A 13,697-nucleotide genomic window follows, 5' to 3' on the forward strand; every position below is an offset into this window, starting at 1 on the left:
CTAAGGTAAAGTCGATTCTGCGACAAAAGACACTTCTTCACATCAACAGGGTACTCATGATGATTTCCAAATCATCCGACTCATCTCAATCCGATGGTCACAACTGCTCAACGAGCACAGAGTATCACACTCTCGAAAACTAACGGTTTCCCGGACTTATCCCCAGGATAGCCCAACAACACATAGCTGCTCCAACAGCACAAGAGCATCAACATACTCAACACTCCTCAACTTCCTCGACACTTGGATCCGACGACACTTCTCGTTTTCCAAAAACTAAGATTTGCATCCGAAGCTTCCTTTCGAGTTTATTATCTTTAATTGAAGATTTAGAGGTTGTTTAATGTCTTATGAGTTTTTCTTTTCAAAATAATATCCTTTTTAGTCTTATCGCAAATCCTATAAGTTCTCGGGATCTCCAAATCCCCAAATGACTCCAGAGAATGTCTCGATCCATAAACATCATAACAAGGCCCGAATCTCATTCGTCCTATCAAACTTTCTCAAAACTCTCAAAATAAAATCGGCATGACCTGCCCGCTATTCTCACTATACAGAATCTCAGATTTCTTTGCAAAAGCATAATTAGATCATCACAGTCAATCAACATGTCATATATCAACATATTAAGCAATAACCACCTAGCACTTAGCATATAAGGCATGTACCACACATCCTAGATTACCCACATAGCACATAGCATATAAGTCAATCTCAAAAACATTCAGTAGATTCATCATCTACATTGTCAGCCGAAGCCTCAGAAAACATTTTCCAATCACACACAATCCAGTGCATAAACAGTAAACAATGTCGAAAGCATCGACCCTAAGCATTAACTAGAGATTCAGTGAGAAGCCCTCACCTTAGCCAATTTCCATACTAAGGTGCAACTCCGATCCGATTACATCTTTATTTGCATATGTTTGCTCGATTCCTCCCATTGTGTAGCTTCGATGCAAGGTGCTTCCGTTCATCGTACGAAAATCAAGTTTTTGAAACTTGTCGGCGAAGAGTCGCCAGAGAAAGTTGCGGCTCACGGGGTTGACAGAGGAACTGTCGCCGGAGACACAAAGGAAGGTTGTTCCTTCATCCTTTCGCGGCCAGAAACTCAACGGCGCTGTCCGTTTCCCCAAAGAGTCGACGGTTTGCCCAGAAAGTTCAGCCGAATGTTGACGGTGGTTATCGGGGTCGTCGAATAAAATGACCCAAATACGAAATTGAAGATAGGGTTTTGCTCTCCTCACGGCAAGGATCGTAGCAGTATCCTCTGTTTTTCCATCGGTCGCCGGAGTTGACCGGAAAGAGCTCCCGAAGGCGGCAGCGACGGCGGTCGACGGCGGCGAAACGACGATCCGGAATATGGGTTTTGTTGTGGACGCCGCAAGAGTTCCAACGGTACTAACCTCGCTATGAACGGAGGTCCGAGTACACCGGAATCGAAGGTCGAAGTTTGCGACGCCGGCGGCGGTGGCGTTTTCACGTCGTTCTCCCCTGTTTTCTTTCATGGTTCCTTTGTCGTTTCTCTTTGCTTGCTTCGTGGCCATGGAGGTGGTGCTCTCGGCTGGAAAGAGAGACCCATGGTGGTGGTTCATGTGGTGTGTCCATGATGGTGTTGTGGGTGGCCATCGGTGGTGGCTTCGTGAGGAAGAAAGAAGAAGAAGAACATGTTGATGATGGGGTGCTGCCATGGTTGATAGAGGAAGAAGAAACATGGTGTGCGTGTACAGCAAAGGAGAGGAAAATGATGATGGTGTCTCCTTGTGGTGTTGGCCTTCTTGTGGTGGCCATGGAGAGAAAGAAAAGGAACGTGGTGGCTGCCATGGTGGCTTTCTTGCGTGAAGAAGGAGGGGCAGAACAAGAACATGTTTGTGGTGATGGTTTTCATGGTGGAAAGGAGAAGAAGAACGTGATTATGGTGGCCTCTTGGCTGGACATAACAGCCATGGTGAAGAGGAGGGGCGGTGGTGGCTTGTGTTGCCACGCTTGGAGAAGAGAAAGGAAGAATGAAGAAAATGAAATGGGTCTGCTGCAGCAAAAGAAAGAATTGAAAATGGAAAGAAAGGAGAAGAGGACATAATATCTATAAACACTACAAAGGGAATAGCTAAAATTTTACTGTTCATCGGCAAGTAAATATGTCTTAATACGAGGGTATTTTCATGTTATGGTTTTCCTGCTTTTCCCTACTTTTGTGTACACTTTCTGTTTTGTAGAAACTTTAACTCAAAAAACAATATAATTTTGTAAAATTTGATAATGCCTTTTTTATTTTGGGGCATTATATTGTTACTTGTAGATTGAGTTTGAGGTTGTTAAATTAATGCCTTTTTTTTTGTTGAAAAAAATATTTTAGTTAAGTAAATTAATTTTTTTCATGTAGTTACGGATTTTCGTTAACTTGAAAGCCTAATTTAAACCCTGACTGTATTTTATGTTGCAGATTAGTAATAATAATATAAGTGTAATTATATATAAAAAGCTGATAATAAAAAGAGGGACACGTAGTTTTGTTTGTGTTTGTTTTTGCTATTGATGTGGCAACGTTTCCGTGTTTTGATGGTGGATGGGTAATGTAGTCTGGTTTGCAAAGAAGGGCCTTTATCTGTGTTTACTGAGGTTGTTCACTTTTTTGTTTACTTTTGGGTGCTTTTTGTATCTTGTCTGACAATTTATTTTCCCGGCCATTAGATGCCTATATAAGGATTTCGTTTGGTGGAGTTATGCCATTCGAGTCTGAAGTTTGTTTGGTGTATTACTTAAACTTTTGAGATTCTATTTTGTGAAGATTTTCTTGATGGCATCTGCTGCTCCAATTGACGCTGTTTCTTCAATTTGTCCTCCAAAACACCATTGGAGGATTAAAGTGAGGGTTGTTCATAAGTGGATTGCGGATTCATTTGGGGGTGAGAGCAAACCCGCTACCCTCGAGTTGATTTTGATGGATCAATATGTAAGTTTGATCAAAATTGTATGTAATTTTTTTGTCTTTTCAAAATTGATATGTGTAGTAGGAATGCATTGTATGTTTATTTTATTGGGTTTTATTTATGAATATTATTTCTTGATGTATTTTTTTTTTGTTTGTCTCAGGGTGGGAAGATTCAGGCAACAGTGAGGAAGATTATGTTCCGTAAATGGGCTGAGTTATTTGTTGAAGGAAATGTCTACGTGATTTCCTTTTTCCATTTGATTGGGAATATTGGATCATACCGTCCTACTCAACACCCATTTAGGATTTTGTTCAACACCAAAACAAATGTTCACCCAGCTGAGAGCAGTTTAATTCCCAGGTGGGGGTTTTCGTTGAAGAATGCTGAAGAACTCAATGATGATGGGGCGCAGTCAGAGTTTTTAGTTGGTATGTTGGTAGATTGTTGTTTTGTTGTTTTAATATTGTTTTTCTTAACAGAAATTTGATTTTCCTAATTATTTGGAAGCAGATATGTTGGGTATACTGACTGCAACTTCTGAGGAGAGGACATATGTGAAGGATGGAATTGTGACTAAGCTGATGCTGTTGGAAATTAGTGATGAGAAGTATCTTTAGTGATTTTCACATTGTGTCATGTGTTGTCTGTTGTTTCTTTGGTTGTTTTAATTTGTTTTTTATTTGCATATGATGAAAGATTTAATTTGTGTTATAGGGGGACTGTAGAATGTGCTTTGTTTGGGGATTATGTGCAGATTGTTTCTGATTTTCTTGCTGGTAACACGAATGGGAAACCGATAGTGGTTTTTCAGCTTGCTAAACTTAAGACTTTTAGAGGTATTAGTCACTATTGATTATTGCATGTTGTATTGTTGTACTCCATAATATTGGTATGCAAAATCTGAAGTATGAATTGTATGTTATAGATTTTGCAGGTAAGAATGTACTTCAGAATGTTATGAAAGCTTCTAGGATTCTATTCAATCCTGAGATTGCTGAGGCAGTTTCTTTGATGGAGCGGTGAGTCTTCAATAGTTAAATGTGTTTATTATGAGGGGAGTAAATTTCTTTCTAAGTTGTTACTAAGTGTTTTTTTACTATGTAGCATATCCCTTGTGGATCTACAAGTTAATCTACCTATCGGCCGGATGATTACTTCCAATCCTGCTGTTCCACTGTTTGAAGATTTTATCAGTAACCATCCTAGAAAATTGATTAAGGAACTAAATGAAACCACTGAGGTATTTTATTGTCTTTGATTTAGTATCATTGTTTTCCATGGATGTATTTTAAAATTCCTATGTTTGTGTTTTGCAGGAAGGTTTTTTTATTGTCCTTGCTAGGGTGGTTGGGCTGCTGCAAGATGACCAGTGGTGGTATTTTGCCTGTAAGTGTCACAAGGCTGTGACATTTGATGATGGATTATACTATTGTGCTGGTTGTTTTAGGCATGTGATGGATGTTACTCCAAGGTTTGTGGTTTAAGTGGAGTTTTTTATTTAATAAGAATAAGGGTTTGATGGTTTATGCAATTGTTTTACTTGTGTTGAATTTATTGTAGGTATAGAATTAAGGTGTAGGTTGAAGATTCATCTGATTCTGCCAATTTTCTAATGTTTGATTCCGATGCTAATTATCTGATCAACAAGACATGCAAGGAAATGTTGGCAGAAGCTAAGGTACCCTTATATTTGGTTTACCTCCTTTATGATAGATTCAAATGCATTGTTAGGTTCCCACTCAGATGGTAATAAGTCTTGATGATTTTGTTATTATGTTTAAAAAGGATCCAAAATCTAGGGAGTGCTCTCCATTAATGGAGCAGATGTTGGTTGGTAGAGAATTGTTGTTTAAAGTGGAGAAGAAGTCTAACACTGTGTTCCAGTTTGATGATTCATACCGTATCAAGCGTATTTGTGATGAACCTTCCATAATTGAAGCCTTTAAAGCTGGTGGAGCTGATCATACACCAGAGCTGGTAATTGATGAATGTTACTTTGTAGGGGCATTGATTTGATGTATATGAATTGTTTTATTTAGTTGGTTAAAATGTTTGAGATGATTTGACTTTGTGTTGTTTTCAGGCTACATTTGCTGCGCCCTTTACCTCTGTGAAGTTGGCTGAAGATGGAGATGGCTCACAGGGTGTGTCTGAAGCATCTGAGATATCATCTCCTGAGGTTTTAACACCTTCTCTATCAGCTGGCCCTTCTTATGTTGGCTGCTCTGGGAATATTTTCAAGAGGAAGGTAGATGATGATTTGAAGAAAGTTTCTGCCATGCCCAAGTTGAAGTTGAAGCAAGTTAAAGTTGAGAAGAAGTAGTCCTGATGTCCTCATTGAAGCAGTGTTTTTGTTGTTGTTGATCTTATGCATCCTGGATATTTGGAATTTGCAACCTTTTGTAAAATAAGTAGTATATAGTATGGTGGTGATCCTTGTGATGCACTGGTCAATGTTTGGTAGAAGTTTTCTGCACTGTTGTTTTAAGCATTAAGTTTAAAGGTTACTTTTGTTATGTCTTTCTTATATTTCTGTATGCTGACTTTGTAATCTTTGAAGTTCTATAATTAATGAAAGTTGCATTATTATAATATTTGTGTAAAGTAAGGTAGAACTCAAATTTATTTTGTCTTTTGAATTTGTGTTTTTTACAGTATTGTTTTAGATAAAGATGCGTGATATGACTTCAAATTCAATTGGAGAGTGTTATTTTTTCTACTGGGTAATGTTTCTATTTTTTTAATTAATAATTTTAAAATTTGTAAGCCAGATATAATTTTAAGAGTAACTATCTGTGTTACAAACGTAATGGAGTGCAAAAGTTGCTTTTATTTTATGGAATTTATTTTATCTCAGTACTAATAGAGGATATTTTTTAAAAAACAGAAGAAAAAAAATATACATAAAATGTTTAGATTATGTGAATTTTATGTTTGTTTGTTGTTAGATAAAAGTTTCCAAAATAAAAATTTCATATTCTGAAGATTAGAAGTTAAAGACATTTTAAACTAAGGAGTGATATATTAAATAGAGAATAAGAGTTATTTTTATTTTTTATTGTTTATGGAGCAAAGGAATGCCACTTAGAGTTGAAATGACCTAAACATCATCTTTATTTGGTTGGATACAACGGCAAGGTTTGGTTGTAGTTATTACTTGTGGATGTGATTTGGAGAAGTGCAGTGGGTATGTTTTTCTTTTGTATAGTCTCTACCTCTAAGCTTTTCCAGAGTTTGGGTGTGTTTTCTGGCTATGTTGTTTTCGTCGTGGTTTGCCGAAGATGTGCAATTGTCGTAGGAAGTCATGAAGTTCCGCCCTATTAGAGATCATCATCAGGTTTGTCGTGCCTGTTTTGGGGTCATATTTAAGATGACGTTTCTTTTTGTGGTTATTTAGCACTGGGATAGCATTGAGGGGTTTTATGTTTAATATTGGCAAAAGGTTAGTTATGAATTAAATTTTGTATATTGAGAATAATCCTTTTCAAATCTTAATTTTGTAACAATATAATGAGATAAGCATGTATTTGTTGATATTTTGTTTGTATAATTTTGTAGATATGAGCAATTTATTAAGATAATAAGTTTGGTTTTTGACTTTAGTTAGTGATAGGAATTCTTTAAAGTATTTCCGGTTGCTTTTTAGCAGTTAAAAGTAAGTGTGTTTTGTTGACAAGACCTTGAAAAAACTTATGAGTTTTACTTTTGCAGAAGAACTGGGAAGTTGGTCTATATAATGTGTTTATAGAATTTGGATTTACTTGCAAACCTCTTATTATGTATGTTTCTTTTGTGTGACTCCATCACAAGCTATTTTGTATTTTCTGTGCATTCAATGGATAATGTAAAGGATCTTTGCCCACCTAAATTCAATTGGGGAATCCGAGTGAGAGTAGTCCGAAGGTGGATTTTACCAGCTTTGAATTTGAATGATGCATCTATTTCGTTGGAAATGGTTTTCATGGATGAACAAGTACGGTATTTAAAGGTTTTTATGCATGAGGCATATAAAATTGTTTTTTGCTGCAGTACACTAACATTGGTTTGCTATTGTGAACTTTGATTGTTATAGGAGGGTAAAATCCAAGCCTCTTTGGGGAAAGCAATGTTCCGTAAATGGGCTGACAAATTTGTTGAGGGAAATGTTTATGAGATATTCTTTTTCAATGTAATGCCTGCGAAGGGATCTTACCGTGCAGCTAATCATGCCTATAGGATTTTATTTAGTGGTAAGACAAAGGTTGTTCCATTAGAGTGTGAGAGTATACCAAGGTTGGGGTTATCGTTGGTAACCCCGTTACAGCTGGAAACCATTGCAGACCCTTCTGATCATTTAGTTGGTAAGTTCATAAGGATTGAATGACTTTGAAATTTCGTTTTGGTATGCATAAGTATCGTTGTTTATGTTTAATTGAAAAGTGTAGCCGTTAGTTAGGATGATAATTTTATTAATGTTTCTTATGTTGTTGTTTGATACAGATGTTGTTGGATTTTTAACTGCGGTGTCCCCTGTTAGAATTGATGTAAAAGGATCCAGCCATGTGAAGATTATGATGATGGAGTTATATGATGAGAAGTTAGAATTTTTAAATAACATTGGAGTAGTATAAGGAGTGTAATTTTATTTTTAATTTGAGGAAAAGTAATTGATTTACGTTGATCAAGTGTTTTTATAATTTACAGTGGTTCGATGTCATTTGTTGTTCTTGGTGATTGTGTAAGTGTTGTAAGTGATTATCTATCTTCACATTCAAAGGAGAAACCTCTTGTGGTTGTGCAGTATGCCAAGATAAAGAAATTTGAAGGTATAGTTATATACTTCCTATAGATATAGGAACTTTGTTGAGATTTAGTTAGTTGATCTTTAGTTTTCTTGGTTTTGCAGGGAAGAATTTGTTGCATACCTTAATTCCTGTGTCTACTATACATCTTAATCAAGAATTTGAGGAAGCTAAAGCCTTTAGGAAGAGGTGAGGATATATATTTTTGTAGATGGACTTTGGTGAAATGAAAAATATTTTGTGTTGTAATAATTGTAGAAAGCTAAAGCCTTTTGTGTTGCTGATTTTCTATATATTGTTGTGCAGGATGAATGGACACAGTAGGGAAATTGAAGGTCATGTTGGTGATATTGATTTCTTCGATTTTGCTTATCCAATGATTGATGATGTTAAAATTGTATATCCTTCTGTGGTTAGTAGTTTGGTTAAATGCTCATATGGGTTTTCTCCTGTATTTGTGTCATTAAATGGTTTCATATTGAATTGTGTGAACAAATATTTTTGAGGTAAATTGATGTGCAGGATTTGAAGTATGTAGATTTTGAAGTTAGTGTGTACCAACGATTTAGGGGAGAACCTGTTATTGATTATGCTGATGATGGATGTTTTGCGGATATGATGAGTGCATGTGATGTTGAGATGTTATATGAAGAAAGCGATATGATGGAGCTATATGAATCCTCCTCATTTTTTCAGAGTTATATGATGGTAATTTTTTCTTAGGACTGACTAAGAATCCCTTTTTTTTGTTGAGCCAGTTCTTTGAAGTATAATGAGTTCATTATTTTCTTTGTAGTCCAAGTATTTTGCTACCCCAGCAATTGTGGAACTTGATGAGGTGGCTGATGTCCTTCTTCATTTCCATGATCCAGATGGTGTGTCGAGTCAGTGCAAATTTTAAGAATCCCTGAAAAGGCTTGGTTATGTTGATTTGGAAGATTAGGTGTTGGGTATTGATCCTGTGGAGACTTGAGATTAAATTGCGAGGGTCTAACTATTTCCATTTTTTTATGCTATTAATAGCTTATCTTGCATAAGTTGTAATCTACTGAATTAAATTAAGAAGCCTACGTGGTTTATTACGAAGGACATAATGGTGTTTGTTAATACTTAATAGTATTTGGTTTTACTATGCATACCAATGATGAATCTAATTCAAGAGTGTTGATATTCGTTTGAGAAGTTGCATTGTAAGAAATATTGTTGAGTTATTTGGGGTTTCATTTTAATTGAGTAGAATATAGGATGAATTTATTTGGACCCAGAAAGCTATTGTGGACATTTTGTAAGTATTATTTTTCAAAGATTTTTGCTTTTCATTTGTCATTATGAAAGAATTAAATATGGCTATTAGAGATTTAACAAAGTAAGTTTTGGCATTGTTTATATATTTCCTTGTCCTTATAATGTAAATGTGTGTGGTAAATAGAATCAAAGAGAGTTAAATAGTGGAGTGTGTGCGAGGTCAATATGCCTTAAAAAAATAGGTCAATATGCCTTAAAAAATTGTTTCATTACCTGTTACTAATATTATTTTTTTTGGTTGAGTGAATAATTAATTGCGGCGGATAATTTAGGTATTTATTTGGGTTTACTGGAAAAATGGGATGATTTTGTGAAATTTGTTTGAATTTCAAAGAATTAATTAATGTATAAGGTTTTTTTGTGGAATATTTTATATTGAATAAAAAAAAAGAAGTTGAGTCGGTACTGTTTTTTGGGTTCTCATATTGGTTTGTAGGATCGTAGGTAAACAGTAAAATAAAAAACCCAATTGGGGTTCAATCGGTGGACTAGGTATTAGTTGAGGATGCTGCTGTTCAAAGGATACACGTGGGGGAGATGTAAACTAGGAATAGTTATCTGGTTCCAAATCACGTGAGATGATGATGTTCTGAAGGTGGGTGATAAACTATGTGGTGAGTGACATTTAAGCGGCGATATGTCCGGCTTTAGAGGTGGAAGGATCAATTTGGCCAGGTTTTGCAAGGAGGTGCTGTCACTTTTGTGTTTCTTAAGCTGTGATTTGCATAGGGGCAGCCGATTAACCTGCAGTTGCGCACCGTCTGCAACATGTGTCATTTCATAGGTACTTTGGTGAATGATACTATTTGTTTGTGGGGATTCATGAGGAAAGGGTATTCTTGTTTTGTTATCTCCCGAACTTGGATTCGATGTTTTTCATTTTACTTTTTGGTGCTTTTCATAAACCTACTGAACACATGTGAACTTATTTATAACTTTGTACTTGTAGTAAAGGTTTAGACTTCTAAGTCGGTTAGTTAAGTTTAAACATCTTAGTTACCTTGACTATGTGTATTTGTTGTTTGTTACTTAAAACTCAAATTGGACCTGATTCACTGTGAAGCATGTCATCTGTTTGACAAAATGTGTTAACAACCAATAAAAGTCAAGAGTGAGGTTTTTAAATTTTGTAAGCACTTTGTGATTTCAAAAAATTTGGCATCCCGCCTAAATGAGGCTTATTTAAGACATTGGTACGCGGAGTTCCATAGTGAAACTTTTCATTAGGAAAACTTGTATTTTCTGGATATCTGTTAGAGTGTTATTTTCTGTGTCATGGATAGTTCTGTTTCAATGGGTGTAGTGAATGGATTGTGCCCTCCATCTCAAATATGGAGAGTAATAGTTAGGGTGATTCGTTGCTGGACTGTTTATTCTAGAAATGGAAGTGGATTACCACAATCATTGGAGATGGTTTTCATGGATCATTATGTATGTGTAGTTGTTATTGAACCTGAACTTAAAGTGAAAATTTAAGTAGTTACGTATGAAGTTTGTGTGCTTTGTTAATTTTTATTGAAATCTTGATTGGTTTCTATATTTTGGTGTTATTTTTCATTGTTGCAAACTTAATGTAAGTTTTTAACAGAAGCTGTAAGTCAACTTCTTAATTTTTTATATTGAAGTACATGAATATATGTTTCAAAAGTGTGTGTTTAATTTGTTGAATTCGTTTGTTCTTCTTTCATTTTGGAATGTGTTTAGAAGTGGCAAGGCTAGGAAAATATGCTGTATATTAGAGGTTTCGAAGTTCATTTCTCTTTTGTTTTGTGTAATGTTGACTTTGTAGTGAATAAAATCATTTGATACACGACTGATCCAAACTTCTGTGCTAATGAACTTTTTGTTAATGTTGTATGTTTTCTCCACTTTAGTAATAGTTAATGGTGTGAAGTTGTGAATGATATTTTATTTTTCATGAGAGTTTTGTTTTTGGTTTATTTCTTTATATTGGACTTGATTTAATAATTATGTAGTTGTACTGGTTAAATGTATTATATAGGATGTGTTAACCAAATTTTTTTTGTTGTTAATTATATAAAGGGTGGGAAGATCCAATGCTCTTTAAGGAAAGATATGTTTTTGAAATGGGGGGATAAATTTATTGAGGGGAATGTTTACAAGATAACCTTTGGAAGACTAATTCCAAATATGGGAGGTTACCGTGCAACTGAACACCCATACAAGATTTTTTTCATTGACAATACTACTGTGGTTCAATGTGAGAACACCGAAATTCCAATGTGGGGATTGTCACTGAAGAATTCTGATCAAGTTAGAGCTGTTTCTGGGCAAGCTGATCATTTAGTTGGTATTTATTTCAATATTTATCCAAGTATTCTTTTTGTTTGCAGTTATTTGTCTACTTTGTAATGGACTCAATTAGAAAATTAAAAACATGCTATTTTGTCTGGTTACCAAATTTTTTTGAGATTAGATTGGTTTGATTGATTGGTTTTATTATAGTTTGTGCTGTGCCTTGCAAATTTCATAGGATTGTTGACATCAGTTATTGAAGAAAGGACATGTGTGAAGAAGTCAACAACCTCTAAGATGATGATAATTGAGCTTGCTGATGACAAGTATAGTGATTTTTTTTTTTGTTTTGGTTGTTTAATTAGGTGTGGATTTCATTTTAATGTTTTGTGAGGTATCTTTATTTGTTAATAGATGTACTTTTTTATCAGGGGTAAGATTGAATGTGTATTGTTTGATGAGCATGCAAGATTTGTAACTGAGTATCTGTCTATGCATTCAACTGAAGAAGCAATATTGGTATTCCAGTTTGCCAAAATTAAAACATTTAGAGGTATGACTGAGTATCTGTGTATGCATTTGTGGATTATTTGTTTGAGATAAATATTAGTTTTTGAACATATATTTTGGGTGTATAGGTAAAACTGTTCTTCAAGGTGTGACTGGTGCATCGAGGCTCAGTTTTAATCCCCAAATACCAGAGGTTTTGGAATTTTGGAATGGGTAATGCAATGTGAAAATTTTATTTGTCATGAATATGAATGAAGTTAAACTATCCTGTTTGTAATAATTAGTACACTTCATTGTTAGTAGGATTGCTTTGCATGGCTGTGATGGTAATCAGCAACTCGGAGTTGATGTTATTGACATAGGGGTGGTTTCATTATTTGATGATTTTATAAAGAATCACCCACAGAAGTCTGTTCGATCTTTGAATGAGACTATGGAGGTATATATTTAGTGTGAATCAAGTGAAATCTTAATGATTGGATGGTGAATTTAATTGCATATTTTTTGTGTGTCTTTGGCAGGATGGGGAGTTTATTGTTAGGGCTAAAATAATGTCTCTCCTACAAGATGACAATTGGTGGTACCTAGCATGCAAGTGCCATCGTGCTGTAATTGTTGAAGATGGTCATCATTACTGCAGTGGATGTTTTAGGCGCGTGAATTATGTTGCTCCAAGGTATTTTTGGTAATTATGAAAAGTTGTAGTTCTAAGTGTTGAATATCTGAAAAAAAAATACTGAAGTTATTGTTATAGTATTTGAATTGTTGTTGAATATTTAATAGGTTTAGAATAAAGATACAAGTTTCTGATGGGGATGATTTAGCTGAATTTGTGATGCCTGACTTAATAGCTGAAAATCTGATCAACAAGTCTTGTATGGATATACTTAATGAAGTCAAGGTAAATTAGTTTTGTGTAGATTTTTATCCTTAGGGATGATATAAGATACTGATGAATTTTGTTTTGGTATGGTGCCATGTGTAGGACCCAAATGCCTTTGAAGTTGCACCTACTATTGAAGACACATTGGTGGGAAGAGATTTGTTGTTTAAGGTTGAGAAGAAAGTGGTAAATTTATATAACTATGAGGAGCCATATCATGTGAAACGTGTTTGTGATGATTCAGATATTATAAAGGCTTACATGTCCAATTCATCTGCTGAGACTCCTATTTTGGTTTGTTAATTTTAACTTTTTTTTTTTGCTTAACTGTGTTTGTTGTTTGAAAGATTTATTTAGTGGTTTCACTACTGATTTTAGTTTGTATTTGAAATGCAGGCAAAGTTTACTGGTGCATTTTCTGTTTTGAATGTGGATGACTATGACATTGATATGGATATTGATTTACTGACAACCTGTATTGAGCTTGGGGTTCCTGATTGTGTTAAGCCTGGATATGAAAGGAGTAAAACTGAACATGGGAGTTGTTCTAAATCCTACAAGAGAAAGCTGGAGGAAGAATTTGATGAGGAGTTTGATTCATATGATTTTAAGTTGAAGGATCGAAAGTTTGAGTCAGATTAGTTGATAGGGATTGCTGTGGTTACTTAGGCAACAAATGGGATGTTCATATTTTGTTAGTATGGGTATGTCTTTTTGTAAACCATACATTAGTGTAAAGATCCCTTGGAGGTTATTCTAGGTGGGGTTTCTATAGTAAGATAGAAGCAGTGATTTTTTTGGTGGATATTTTGGCTGTGTAGTCATTAGCTAATGACAGGATTAAATAGAATCCTTGGTTAATTTATGTAAGTGTTCCAGTCTTTAGTTTGATCAATGGAAGTTCCAAATTTATTTATTGGCTTACATATGTTTAGATTGTTATCATATTTCTGTTGAATTTCGTCGACCAAATTTAAACCTCTATATGAAGGGAAAAGCTTTTTGAGTCAGTTAAAGTTATATAAAGAA

General features: G+C 35.0%; 2 protein-coding genes and 1 pseudogene across 7 annotated transcripts; all 3 read left to right on the forward strand.

Annotated features, from left to right (window-relative positions):
- The first annotated feature begins 2,504 nt into the window (after nt 1–2,504).
- On the forward strand, nt 2,505–5,525 carry LOC130737395 (uncharacterized; annotated as a pseudogene).
- Nucleotides 5,526–6,002: 477 nt separating this feature from the next.
- LOC130737398 (uncharacterized) lies at nt 6,003–8,896 on the forward strand. Of its 3 annotated transcripts, XM_057589152.1 has the most exons (9): nt 6,003–6,270; nt 6,784–6,906; nt 7,006–7,273; nt 7,413–7,509; nt 7,617–7,738; nt 7,819–7,903; nt 8,021–8,126; nt 8,237–8,422; nt 8,511–8,896. In XM_057589152.1, exons 1-9 carry the CDS (start codon nt 6,238–6,240, stop codon nt 8,613–8,615), a joined length of 1,125 nt encoding a protein of 374 aa, XP_057445135.1. In that variant the 5' UTR covers nt 6,003–6,237; the 3' UTR covers nt 8,616–8,896. The 3 variants fall into 3 exon arrangements, with proteins under 3 accessions (XP_057445135.1, XP_057445136.1, XP_057445137.1); XM_057589153.1 differs by lacking the exon at nt 6,784–6,906 and having other exon boundaries at nt 6,005–6,270; XM_057589154.1 differs by lacking the exon at nt 6,784–6,906 and having other exon boundaries at nt 6,006–6,120.
- A 559-nt stretch (nt 8,897–9,455) lies between these two features.
- LOC130737396 (replication protein A 70 kDa DNA-binding subunit E-like) lies at nt 9,456–13,592 on the forward strand. Of its 4 annotated transcripts, none has more exons than XM_057589148.1 (10): nt 9,456–9,803; nt 11,063–11,330; nt 11,514–11,601; nt 11,707–11,828; nt 11,914–11,998; nt 12,086–12,224; nt 12,307–12,461; nt 12,569–12,686; nt 12,771–12,962; nt 13,065–13,592. In XM_057589148.1, exons 2-10 carry the CDS (start codon nt 11,096–11,098, stop codon nt 13,308–13,310), a joined length of 1,380 nt encoding a protein of 459 aa, XP_057445131.1. In that variant the 5' UTR covers nt 9,456–9,803; nt 11,063–11,095; the 3' UTR covers nt 13,311–13,592. The 4 variants fall into 4 exon arrangements, with proteins under 4 accessions (XP_057445131.1, XP_057445132.1, XP_057445133.1 ...); XM_057589149.1 differs by having other exon boundaries at nt 12,089–12,224; XM_057589150.1 differs by lacking the exon at nt 11,063–11,330 and having other exon boundaries at nt 9,459–9,803.
- Nucleotides 13,593–13,697: the final 105 nt, after the last annotated feature.

Source organism: Lotus japonicus, chromosome 2 (genome assembly GCF_012489685.1).
Source record: "Lotus japonicus ecotype B-129 chromosome 2, LjGifu_v1.2".
NCBI classification, from domain to species: Eukaryota; Viridiplantae; Streptophyta; class Magnoliopsida; order Fabales; family Fabaceae; genus Lotus; species Lotus japonicus.

What these genes read in the sequence shown, in the direction of transcription:
- LOC130737398 (XM_057589152.1), top strand. Translation starts at nt 6,238, where the DNA reads ATGAAGTTCCGCCCTATTAGAGATCATCATCAG. An exon ending in CCCTTCTGATCATTTAGTTG is followed by an intron (nt 7,274 to 7,412) that starts GTAAGTTCATAA and finishes TGTTTGATACAG; the next exon opens with ATGTTGTTGGATTTTTAACT. An exon ending in CAAGATAAAGAAATTTGAAG is followed by an intron (nt 7,739 to 7,818) that starts GTATAGTTATAT and finishes TTGGTTTTGCAG; the next exon opens with GGAAGAATTTGTTGCATACC.
- LOC130737396 (XM_057589148.1), top strand. Translation starts at nt 11,096, where the DNA reads ATGTTTTTGAAATGGGGGGATAAATTTATTGAGGGGAATGTTTACAAG. An exon ending in GCAAGCTGATCATTTAGTTG is followed by an intron (nt 11,331 to 11,513) that starts GTATTTATTTCA and finishes CAAATTTCATAG; the next exon opens with GATTGTTGACATCAGTTATT. An exon ending in CTGCTGAGACTCCTATTTTG is followed by an intron (nt 12,963 to 13,064) that starts GTTTGTTAATTT and finishes TTTGAAATGCAG; the next exon opens with GCAAAGTTTACTGGTGCATT.